The 12,927-nt window shown below is 38.7% G+C and overlaps 1 protein-coding gene across 1 annotated transcript in view; it reads left to right on the top strand.

The window, feature by feature from the left end:
* The window catches only part of syndig1l (synapse differentiation inducing 1-like), a 47,247-nt gene that overhangs the window by 28,583 nt on the left and 5,737 nt on the right, over nt 1-12,927 (top strand). The window contains exon 3 of the mRNA XM_084953091.1: nt 4,543-4,680. Within this exon, the coding sequence (XP_084809217.1) occupies nt 4,543-4,680 (138 nt within the window). The remainder of the gene's footprint in view (nt 1-4,542; nt 4,681-12,927) is intronic.

Here is a 12,927-nt window from a genome sequence, read left to right as displayed (position 1 = left end):
GACAGGATTTACACCTCATAGGAGATATCTGAGCACAGATAGCATCATCTGCATACACAAGTCATTAGTCCTTTCTGCTACTGGAGAGATAAACAATTAATAACAAACCCACATGCGCATTTGCTCATTTAAAGTTTGGCAAAAAACTACAAAGCTGTTTAAACTGAAGGTATAATCTACAGCATCTTCCAGATAAATATGTCTATAATAAATAATATAAACGTTTTCTTACTTAAGCATCTCCTATTACAAACTAAAAGCGTGTGGTGGTGTATTTATCTGGAACTCTTGTGGTCTGGGTGTCTACTTAACTTAGCTGAGCTTAACAGAGACACAGAGCAGAGAGGTTAAAGCAGCATGGTTCGCAGTGGTGTGTGTGTGTTTTTAGAAGCAATCATTGTGAAATAAATGATTATAAATAATGAAATGTTTCTATTTCTATATATTTCTCCAGTTTGTTATTTATTGCTGCTGCCTTGCTATTTACATTTTATTCCTACACAGTTGAAGTGGATCAACCATGATTTCATTGTACATGTACAATAACAATAAAGGGCTATTCTATTCTATTCTATTCTGTGATTCACTGTGTTGTTCTAGCTAACACTGTCCTTTGTCATCATTCACTTTCCAATTCTAATAACCATTATATTCTAATAACAATAATAAGCTTTTGTTGGGCCAGGAAGCAGGGGCCAAGTTCAAATATTGTGGTCACAAACAGTATCTAACAGTTTTTGTTGATGGGTTTTTCTGTAAACCCGGTAAAGAAGTTTGTGACCCGTAACGTCATTCAGCTCTTGATTTGATTTCATACCCATCATTAATTTTGAGAAAAATGCTGTAAAAGATAAAGTCATTTCACTGACAACTGAGACAGTCTTCCAGACGGGTTAGTGGCCTGTTTTACTTTGAAGGTTTGTGATTAATGACCTTCCTTCCTTCCTTTCTTAAACACAGACTTATCTGCAGGTCTGCACTGATTTCAGACAACCTAAATCTTCACCTGCCTGCCTCCCCTGCTTCCTGAACTTTTCTCCCCACAGTAATCTAAGCCAATATAATTCCTGGATGATGTGTGTTTTGATTCTCCAAACAGCCAGAAGGCTGTGCAGATATTGTCAGGGAGCTCTAAGGCACAGCACACAGCAGGGCTGGCTCTGCAGAGATTGCACCATAGTGCTTGCTTAAGGCCACAACAGCAGACTGACATTATGCACTCTTTAAGCTGCATTATGTTCATGTGTTGCAACCTTCTGGTGTCCACATGTCATTATAAAGAGCATGAAAATATATTGACCACCTAGACAGGGGCCCGTTTTTGCAGCTTTTAACGGCTTTGTAGGCAAAGCTTTTCACACAGCATGGCATTGTCTGAGTGCACAGAGAAATTAGAAATGTTCTTCTGCGGCTCAATTACTTTCTCTAATACGGTTGCATTCAAAGGGTCTATTTTTGGAGACGATTAAACCAGTATTTCCCCCTCCATCGGTGGGCAGGGCCCCCATACATCTCAACCACCCACCCGCTAATCCTCATCATCAATCAGGCAACATTGTTACAAGGAGGGTGTGTTATTGAAATTAATTAAAAACTGTTTTGCCCTCAAAGCAAATGTATTTCCAATACTCTAACATGTTTACAGAAGCGTAACTTTCAATATAATGCTAATGTCACTGTTCTGCACTCTTGTTCACCGATATGAAACACAAAAATAAACATCAGAAATGCATTTTTAAGTAAAAACTGTACACTCTTCTATCAAGCCAGCCATGGTCTAGGATTGGTTCTTGATAGAATATACAATATCTGGAATCAACGTGTGAGCGATAAGCAAGGTGGTAACTTCTAAAAGTACTTTTATTGCACCATGTTCATTCACTCATGAGCTTCTGTAACATGAATCAAATGGCTGAACTGCCACCTCAGCATACAGTCAAGTTCTGTAGTCTTCTTAATGACCTACTAATTTTATTCAGGTGTGCTGCAGCAGGGACACATTAAAAAGTTTCAGGACACTGGCCCTCCGGGACTGGAGTTTGACACCCCTGCCTTAACCAGAACTTGTATAAAAAAAAGAATAAAATTGTCACTATAGCTATCTTAAAAAAAAAATAATTATTATTATCTGGTCAGATCATATATCATAACGATTCTCACGTATTCTGCCTTCTTTCCCTGACCTTTTGCCTGACATCCAACATCTATGCAGACATCATCTCTCTTATTGAAATGTTGAGCAAAATTGACGTCTATTTATTTGACACAATAGTCACCCACAATTTGTTAGCCTTGATTGTATTTTTCATTTATTTTCCATGTTCCACCCTCATGCTGGATCATCCTTCAAACAGGATAATGTGGGAAGGATGCAGCTTAATGTCTCATATAGAAACTGTGGCCTCAATCTGAGACTTCTTTTCATCCCTGGAAAATAAATCTCTGTACTTGGTCTTGGCTTCGTCGAAGAATCCAACAACAAAGCCGCAAGAGGAACGTGTTTGTGTACGTGCATGCTAGAGGATGACGTAGTCCGAACGTCCTGTACCGACTTCAGAATTGTAACACATACTGATCTTTTCAGCTCTGGATCAGGACTCTGAATTTGCATCATCCTAAACTGTATGCAGATGTATGAGCATCTATTCTCTTTTGCTGCAGTTTCTTGTGAGGAATGTTGCATGGAGCGTGAAATAGTTTCATAAAGCTTTAGGGAGGAGGTGTGTTTGATTCATAACTATTTCACATCTGAAATGGGTTGTACTTTCAACCGTAGCTATTTTTTTCATGCCATCTGTTGTTTAGATGCCAAAATGTAGGAATCTGCATATCTCAAAACTAATGAGAAACTAATGGGCCATCACCAAAAGTCTATAAATGTGAGCTGTGACATTATGTGGAAGCAAATGATCCTGCATACGCTGGTATGTTTTGTTTCCCATTACACAAATGCCTTTTTCTTTCTCAATAAGTGGAGATTCCTTTCCCACCCACTCAACTTGAAAACCAACTCTACCTGTACAAAGGCTGCTGTACCATATAAATGAAGTCTTACTCATATGTATTTTAAAGTAAATCCTGTTTTTATCTGCATGTTTGTTGGCAAATTTCATCATCCAGTGACAGAAAATTTACAGAAGTTCCACATGGTTGGACTTAGGCGCCCAAAAATATACAGGATGAGGTGTCTTGGTGATATTACTTGTATAACTTGTATTGCTATGAGTTTGATATGAGAAATTTCCATCTCAGTAGTTAGAAACTGTTCAATGGTTAATAATGCTTGTGCTTTCACTGAGGATTAGAGGATATTGAATCTGTTTTAAGAGTGATACCAATATCTAAAACTGTGATATTTCAATATAATGGCTGATTATTTTTTTTCTTTCTCACAAACCTAATATAAACAGATATCGCTAATATCTGTTTTGTTTGGTTATTTAGTTACTCATTTAACCATTTGCCTGACTCTGCATGGATCAGCTGGTTGCTATCTTTTTAAATGTTCATTTTTGGGCTATTATATATGCAGATACCAAAAGACAAATGGCTAATATCTAACCTAAGTTGGTCAGGTTTTAACTTTAGTCTTCAACCAAAAACTGGTTAGCACATAAAACTTCATAAATATTCTGTCAAATAGAATCAAAGCTTGCCTACTTACCATGGAAGCTTCATTCTGGCACTAAAAAAGCAAACAAACATTTTTTCTCATTCACAAGTCAACACAAATTCCAACTTGGTAGCTTGAAATTTATTTACGTTATTTTCTCCATTTGGAGTGTTTTTTTGTTTTTAGCTTTTTAATTTTTTTCGTTGCATTTCAAAATTTTGAGATCTTAACTCAAAATTTTCAGATGCAGCGAAAACTTTTAGCAACAAAAAATTTTGTCTTGTGGGTTGAAAAAAATGACCTAAGAAAATTAAGTAACAAAAAGATCCACTCCACTTTCAACAACAGAAAAATGTGACTGGAACATGTGTAGGGTTCACCACACAGCATAAGGACTCACTCTTTCACTTCCTTCGACTGACTTCTGTGTCATTTCCTGAACCAGCACAACCCCAACCTAGCTTATCTCAGTCATCCATGCCATAACTGATACCTCTGACTCCACATACTTCTTGTTTATTATTTTTACTTTTATTTTTACTATTGTAAACAAAGTCACAATTGGCATAACAACCCATCTTGTCATTGGCTATGAGTTGTGACAAAAATATAGCTTTTCAGTTAATGAAGTGCTTGTGGCCTTTTGTGCAGGGGGTAGATTAGCTGTTAGTCTCTACAGTTCTCCAGGCTGTATACTAACTGATTGTTGTCAATAGCCTTAAATTTTGCAAAGCATAAGAGTGGCATCAGTCTTTGTCTGCATTTTGATGCATCTGTCTGCATCAAAAATCAAAAGGAATCAATTCCAGTGTTTTCTCAAACCACCTGTTTACTGCTACATCGCCACTGAAACTATACAGTCTGCCCATATACATCATGAAATTTTAAATGGCTACATGTTTTAACATTAACTGCTGTTTTCTGTGCAGACAGACTGTTCTACCGACAGCGAGAGTGAAGACAACTTCATAGTTGTCCCTCCACGAGATCATCTCGGCCTGGCCATATTCTCCATGCTCTGCTGTTTCTGGCCTTTGGGGATTGCAGCATTTTACTTCTCACAAGGGGTGAGGCCACACATACACATATTAACACAGGCATGCAATGCATACCCTTTCAAAGTTGTGGTCTGTCACACATGAATGATGCAGCATCTGTTTGTCAAGGTCTAGCATGCCCCCACCCCCTCCCCCCCAATCACCCATACATATGCTTCTATAAATTCGTAGAGATGGGAACACACAAACATGTAAACACACACATCTATCCGTCTTTATGTATGACTCATTACCAAAAGATTAAGAGCCTTCACTCTTAAAAAAGGACTGACAGCTGACTCGCTTACTGCAAGGCCAATTTTTACTGAGCTACGCATCAATAACTCAAGGCCAATCTGTAATGGCTGCTTGATGCTCTGTAAACAGGCTGAGAGCCTCCTTTAGGAAGAGTCTATAAATCACTTTCAAGGTTCTATCTGTAAATGCCAAGAAAGGTTGTATTCAAAATAATAAGATGAGAGAGGGGATCTTTGAACGTGTAGACTTTTCAAGAGGACTGAAGATGAACCCAATTAAAGGTGGGCTGATGTATTAAAGATGGTGAGCCCTTGGGGAAGATGAGCCGTAATTATTTTGCAGACACACTGGCATTCTTTTGACTGATGCGCTAAAAACGAATCGTGTTTTATTGCAGTCCAGCATAAAAAATACTAAAAATGACCCTAAACAACGTAATCTGAAGCGAGAAGCTTTACCAATATTTTCTTTTCAGTAACGTCTGCAATCACAACATAATAGGTATCTAATAGATTCCAGCCAGACTTCCTCCCTCTTTTCAGTTCTCTTTGAAATGATTCTGATGATGTTGTGTCAACCAAAGAGCACAGGGAGTGCCTCTTGTCTTGCCGCTAATCAAGTCTGTCCTGTGAATCATCAGCATAATAAAGACAACACATTAAAAGGCTATCAGCACAAGCGTACACGCACATGCACACACACACAGTATGTCCGAAAATGCATGTAAACACACGCACTGCACACACAAACACACAAACGTGCTAGAGACAGACAAGCTTTTCATTAAATTGCCCTGCGTCTGACCACAAATTCTTATCAAAAGCTCAAGCATTTAGCTGCCTTATCTTGGGCACAAGTAGTCTAAGCCCGTCAGTGAATTATCTTGTCAGGAGCTAATTTGATTCTTCCTGGGTAATTATGGGGAAGTGATGGCTGTGTTTAGGGATGGATGATTTTTCTGCCAATCTCCCCCCTTTAGAAGGTGCTTTCCTGAAGAGCTGTCAGGATTTCAAAGATATGGAGGAAGTTTGGGATCGCTTAATTTTATAGTTCAATAACCCACTTCACTGGTCTTCGTTTCATGCCGTTATTCAGAATGACCAACCTGAAAGTGGTGATTCTATAGGAGCTAGCAGAGCACATGTCTGAGTATGCTTACCGGTGCATTTGCACTGCACTGGTGGCCAATAATGGCAATATCAACTCAGCATGTAGGTAAAATCAGAATCTTTATCAGCTTTTACTTCATAAAAATATTATGGCTGAGGAATATATGACTATTTAAAAGAGGCCAACACAAACCATAACTAGCTGAAGCTGAGTCAATTTCCTTTTTGGATTGGATGTTATCTAATATAATTAAAGGATAATTTTGATTTTCTGTGTTTTTGTTTCAGACATGGGTGCAAATAGCAAGATTAGCAACTGGTCTTCCTAAGCTGTGCAATCATCGCACAATCAATAGTATCATTCTGACTTTGTTAATCTTAGAATCCTATCCTTAGTGATACCAACATCCCAATCCTGCGAGCGTTCAAGCGAACCCTGTTTCAATTTCCAAACCTAACCAAACAGCGGTGCAAGCGAAGCAAAGAGCAAAACAAAGTTCCTAAATTCAAAGCCATGTTCTTCTGGCTGATTATTCCACTGCCACTCCAAATGAGTACTTTGTAGATCTCAAAAATAAGACAGCTATTTTTCCAAATCTAATACTTCCATGGCACGCACCCTGTGTGCATCTCTGCCTGCGTCATTTGCCGGAACAGCAGTAAGTGATGCCCTGGGATGAGAATGTGCTGTCCAGAACTGATGAGAGGAAACAATAAACAGATGTTGCATTGTTGCCTAAGGTAATCTGTCTGTCACAATGATGTTTGGGGGTAAAAATCAGACAAATGGAGTTTTCAGATACGCGTTTCGCTCGCTGCTGGGTTGAGGGCACTGTTTTGGAAGAGCTGTGGACCACGTAGCAAAATCGGTTACGTTTTTGAAATTTCCAATCAGTGCATCAAGAAAATTCTGTATATGAAAACTATATTGATTTACCCTGTACTTCAATCAGAAAGCTTCAATAGATCTACTGAGAGAGAATGCTTAAGCAACCCTAAGCCATGCTTATAAATATTGCCTACCTACAACAAGCTACCTGACCGAGGCTGGGCAATTAATTGTCTCAAGGGGCCGCTTGAGAAACTGGGACTGTTGTAGAAGGCCGTACCTTCCACAGCAGTCCCAGGTTCTCATGTGGCCCCCTGGGAAAATGAATTATCCACTCCTGTACCCGACTGTTAAAACACACCTAACATGCAAACTGGGATGGAAATCAATTTTATAAGATAGGGATTTACTCTATCGCAGGTTCCTTTCACATATACACACCCTGCTCAATTCATTGCTTTGGCAGAGCTTTCTGTCTTTGTAGAACACTGTAGATGTGACAAGGGCAAAGAAATTTATTTATTTATATTTTAGAAATGATAGCACATCAGCTTCACCACTTACTCTAAGGACATTTAAAAACAAACACGTTAGTGACTGTAATAGACTCTGTGGATGGCAGATCAATAGTGTTTTTGTTCCACTGGAAGGTCAGGCCTAGTCAAATACAGCGCCGCTGCTTTCCCAAGGAGACAAGTGAGTGAAGGCGTCAGCAAACACCTTAACACAAAAACAGACATGCATTCATACACTGCTGTAACGCTGTTCGCCAAAGACAACAGCTCTTATTGTGCATAATGTCTTTATGGTAACTTGTGGTGCACAATTTTGAGATTCAGTGTTAACCTCCCCCCACAAACGCACACATCAGCTGATAATAACTGGAATACCATAAATATCTGAGGGAAATTAGCTTTGAGCATTTGATTGGGAAGCAGAATTGAGTTTCAATTATTGCCACTAATTGGGTGAGTGTTTTGTTTTGGAGATGCTGATATATTCGTCACTTAGCTCTGAGACATCTGCGCTGGAAAGTGCAGAGTTGAGGAGCAGCAACAATCCATTTCACGATCTTGCAAATAAGACTCCCCTGAAGTTATCGTATGGCGTACAAGCTATAATAAAGAATGAAAATGAATGAGCTCGTTATAGTGAAACTGTTTCTCTATTTATGCCTGTCTGTGCGAGGGAGGTGGAGACACAGACACAGAGAAGGGGGCGTCGAGTGTTGTTTGTTTGGAAGAAAAACCTGTTAAGGGTGCCGAGTCTCCATGCAGCCGAGTCTCAGATGTTATCTTTTTTCTATGACACCACATTTCAATCATTTTGTCAAGGTGGTGGAGATAAAGCCTTAAATGCTTCTAACCATTTTGCTCTCAAGGGTATTCAAGGAAAAATACAATGATTGACAGTGTTAAAAGTTAAGCTGCGATATTTTCATCACTCTCAGTCCACATTACAGCATTATTTCAGTTTGTCACAAAATGCCTTGATTTCATTTTAACTGACAAACATTGCGTATCATATTTGACAAATGCACCAGAGAAACTGGCCATCGAGTGAGTGCCCTTTGAATAGCCTCTGTAGAAAAAAACCCCTCTTCAGTCTGAATCTCAAAACAAGTCAGAACTATTTTACTGTCCCCAAAGACCTCTGTGGGGTTGTGCTAATATATTGTCAGAGGGAGAATGTGCTTTGTGTCATTTTGAAAGCAAATTAAAGCCTAATTTCCCATAAACCCCTCATAATGGTGCTTCTGTTCCAGTGATTACTGTATTGATGTGGAAGCTGAAGGCTGCCTCGAATGCACATATTTCGTCTGGATTTTCTTCCTGACCTTTCGAGGCATTTGTCTAAAGAGCCTCTCTCGTTGGCTCTAATCTAGCTGTCTTTGTCTTGGACTATTAACTTTGTCTTCAAAAAATCTGCCCAGCCTTAGAGAAACAGTGCAAAGTGGAAATACCCTGTGCTGTTTTTTTTATTAAGTTCAAACAATCAAAGTGATACAAGACCCTTCCTAATGGCCACTCTGCGTGCATTCTGCAAAACTACAGAAGGTTCTGACAGATGCGTTGTGTCTGAGCCAGGGCTATATCCACAAAAGTCAGGAATTCAAACAAGTGATTGGTTTTTCAGTGATGTGCAGTGAAACATCTTCTTCACTTGCTGTGGGCGCTCGCAGAAACATACTGAAAGTTTTAGGCATCTGATTTTGTTTAAATGCTTCGTAATTGTCTCCGTACCCTAAAAAACAACCCCAACACAAAGTTTTCCGTCCAGTAAGCATCAAAAAATCCTCTTGAGCTCTGAGCTCATGGCAATTAACAATGCTTCCTTAAAAGCAGAAAAAAACTGATTATTAATCCTTTCTGCATTTATGTTCTTAACAATATATTGAAATAATTACATAAACAATGCCTGTCTTTCTGTTCTAATATAATTGGCTAAAGCCAGGCTAAATATGCAAAATTCATTTACATCTGCTTCACTGGAGTTATTTTACCCTGGTGAGAAACTGCAGAGAATGAAATCTGGAATTTTGAGCTAAATGGAGGAAATCATGAGTAACTAGAGGTCATATTCTGGTACAGCTGCTTTGTCGCTGTTTGCATGACTGTAGTGCAAATTGGCAGAGACTATGAATAATACAATATTTTTGTCAGGAGAGAGCGATAAAGCAAGTCACTTAAAGAGTAATTAAAATAATGTATTTGACTTAATATGCACAAAAGGGAAAAGAAATATGCCATTAGCCTTTGGTGAGTAGACCCCATTGTGATGTCATTATTTTAACGGGTTAGTCATTTTATGGAGTCTAGACCCTGGTGGTGGACGAGGAGTGATGACATGAGAACTGGACGGATGTGAAGAACCCACCAGTAAGGTTGAAGAGAATTGCATTAATTCCACACTGAAATAACACCTGGCAGTGGGAGAGAAAGCACAATCTGATTGGTTTGACAGAGAATAAATGACCTCAGGAAAAAATGATGAGTTTGAAGTGGGGAAACGGGAGAGAGGGATGTGCGGTAATCTAAACAGAGATAGCATCAAGACAATCTTCCTGATAGAAATTTCAATATATATTTTACATTAGATTTATCGCACACTGCACTCATTTTTTGTTATCACTGTTTCTGTAAAATGTACTGTAATGTGCGAAAGAGTTGAGCCTTCCGATATTTCCTCATATTTTGCTGGCAGAACAGGAAGTAGGTGTGGCGATTTATTAAAACATGCAAACATAATACAGTTTCTAAGGCAAACACAGAGTTTGTACAATTCTAAGTTTGAATGTCAATAATTGGTATGAGCACCTTTATTATTCAAGAAAGACTGAACTAAGCTGTTTGCATATATTAGAACCAATTTCTTAAATTTGTCTCTTTGTAATATATTGTATTATTTAATTTAGTTCAGTCTGTTACTGTTCTTATTGTCTTGGAGCAACTGTGACCAAATAATTTTCTTAGGGATTAATAAAGTATTCTGAGTCTGATTCTGATGATTCGGAATTGTTCTCCAGGCCTCTTGAAGGACATTTAAAGCTCTTTTTAGATGTGTGCTGCCTTTTGTTCTGTTCTGTCAAGATGTTCCCACACTGCTTCAAAAATGTTGCGGTCCGAGCTCTGGGGAGGCCAATCCATGACTGATACTGTTCCACTGTGTGTTTCACATGGTCTCCCAGTAAGACCATTTCTAATGACGCAAGTAGATGGATCAACTGAAGAGCCAGATGCATCTCTCGGGTCCCGTCAAACGTCATTGCTGGATTTTTTTCTTTGCAAATAGTAAAAAACGTCAGCATCACCTTCAAATATAGTTTTTATTGCATCTTCCACCCTTTATTTTCTCTACTGTCCTCATTTTGTTTAAGGACATGCTGCACTCGATGCCAAGATACGTTTTCAGCTAACAGCTATTTGGGAATCACTTTATTGCTGCAAAAATACCGTGTTATGTCATCTTTGGCTTTTTTTTTTTTGTAGATTCAACTAAAGAAATTAGAATAAATTATGTGTTTTTGTTACAGGCGGCTAAAAACAGTATTAGTATTATACAGTACTGTATAAAATATTAAATTTTAAGTGCAATACTTAAACATTATACTGGCTTAATGTTACAAAGACAGATTTTGTTTTACTATTTATATGACTAGCACAAAAAAACCAAACAGCCAATCTTCAAGGAAAAGCAACTTTGAAAGGCCTTCAGAAAGCCTCGAGAACTATCTCAAATTATACTATGTTAAAAAAGTAAACTGCAAGTATTCCTTACTCCAGTCAGTATTTCTTCTCTCCCCTCAGATATCCAACAAGACCACACTTAAATAAATAAAGATGCCATGAGACTGCATACCTGAACCAGCTCGCTCTTCAATGAGAAGATTTCAGAATTCTTCTCAGTTCCCTTATGTTGAGCAAAGCAATTCTACAAAAGCAACTCATATGCAAGACTTTCAAAGTCGAAGGTCAAACCAAGTATAGCTCTTTCTTTTTTTAATGGAGACTTTGTGTTTAGGGTTCCACTCCCTGCCTCTGCCAGATGCAAACTCTCTGACTACTGAGAGAGCTGCACCTGAGTAGCAGACGCAATCCCTGTTAACCTTGATTTTTAGTAAGAAATGTTACCTCATGTACTTGGTGCTGTGGCTCACCTCCAAAATGAAAGCGGCAGAGTGAGCTAGTGTGGCCCTAAGGCCAACTTCATCATACTCACATGCCACACATCATTATTAAATTGGATACAAGAATAATGAAGGCCATTTCATGCATCCACACAGTGCAGTCAAAATTCTGTTAGCACAGGTTCACACCCATCTGACTGTGTTGTGTTGTTGGCACATTGAATTATGGTTGTAATTTATAAACATGTTGAACACTGGAGACTGCTGAATCTTTGCAACTGCTGTAAAAAAAAGAAAAAGAAAAAAAAAGTAGTAAATACAGGAAGGCATTGTAATAAAAAAACTGAATTTATTTTAATTCAGTGGAAGAAAAATGAAACAAGAAACTTAAAAAGCCAATACAAAGGCCAAAAAACGCCAATATAACAGTTTATGCTCTGTAATTTCTCCTTCAGGGATAATCTCCACTCAGTGAACTAAATGAAAAAGAGAAATCAAAATAGTCTATTTTCCCTTCCTTTCCCTTCTGGCGAGGAAATCCATTTGAACAAGAAGATAGCTAAAGGTTACATAGCACAGCAGCCACAAGTCTTTATACCTGCTCCTGCTTTAGCGAGGAGATTCTCTATTTACCATTATTAACTAGCAAATCCCCTGCTCTATGTGTGGGAGATAGGAAACATACATGCATGCATATATTACAATCATTATAGTGTGACGATAAATGCTAAAAAAATGTATGTTTTGATGTAGATTCCAAATACTACATCCAAACACTGCACAACTCTGCAGCTCCCTGCTTTATAATCATTTTCAGCTCAGTGTTTTGGAGCCCAGACTTCACATTACAATCACCACAAAATTAGGATGAATTTTTAGCCTACATGATTACATTTAGATGTGTTTAAATACAACCAACATGTTTAATATACATCTACAGTGACTAATGAGGCAGGAAATGGACCACTTCAAAACATAACCAAGTTTCCACGCTGAATCATGCAACATAATCGCTTCAGTGTTTGCACTGTAAAACACAAAGTCAGTAGTTTCCTACTACGATCAGGGCGATCGTGGCTCAAGAGTTGGGAGTTCGCCTTGTAATCGGAAGGTTGCCAGTTCGAGCCCCGGCTCGGACAGTCTCGGTCGTTGTGTCCTTGGGCAAGACACTTCACCTACCGCCTACTGGTGTTGGCCAGAAGGGCCGATGGCGCGATATGGCAGCCTCGCTTCTGTCAGTCTGCCCCAGGGCAGCTGTGGCTACAACTGTAGCTTGCCTCCACCAGTGTGTGGATGACTGGGTGTGTAAAGCGCTTTGGGGTCCCTAGTGGGGACTAGTAAAAGCGCTATACAAATACAGGCCATTTACCATTTCCTGGAAACACAAATCAGACAGATTAAATATAAAAATCAAATTATGGCAAATCATATATACATGATTATACTGTAAATGT

Source organism: Perissodus microlepis, chromosome 15 (assembly GCF_051167445.1).
Source record: "Perissodus microlepis isolate ML-2025 ecotype Zambia chromosome 15, ASM5116744v1, whole genome shotgun sequence".
Classification (NCBI taxonomy): Eukaryota; Metazoa; Chordata; class Actinopteri; order Cichliformes; family Cichlidae; genus Perissodus; species Perissodus microlepis.
This window is presented reverse-complemented; position numbering and strand designations above follow the sequence as displayed.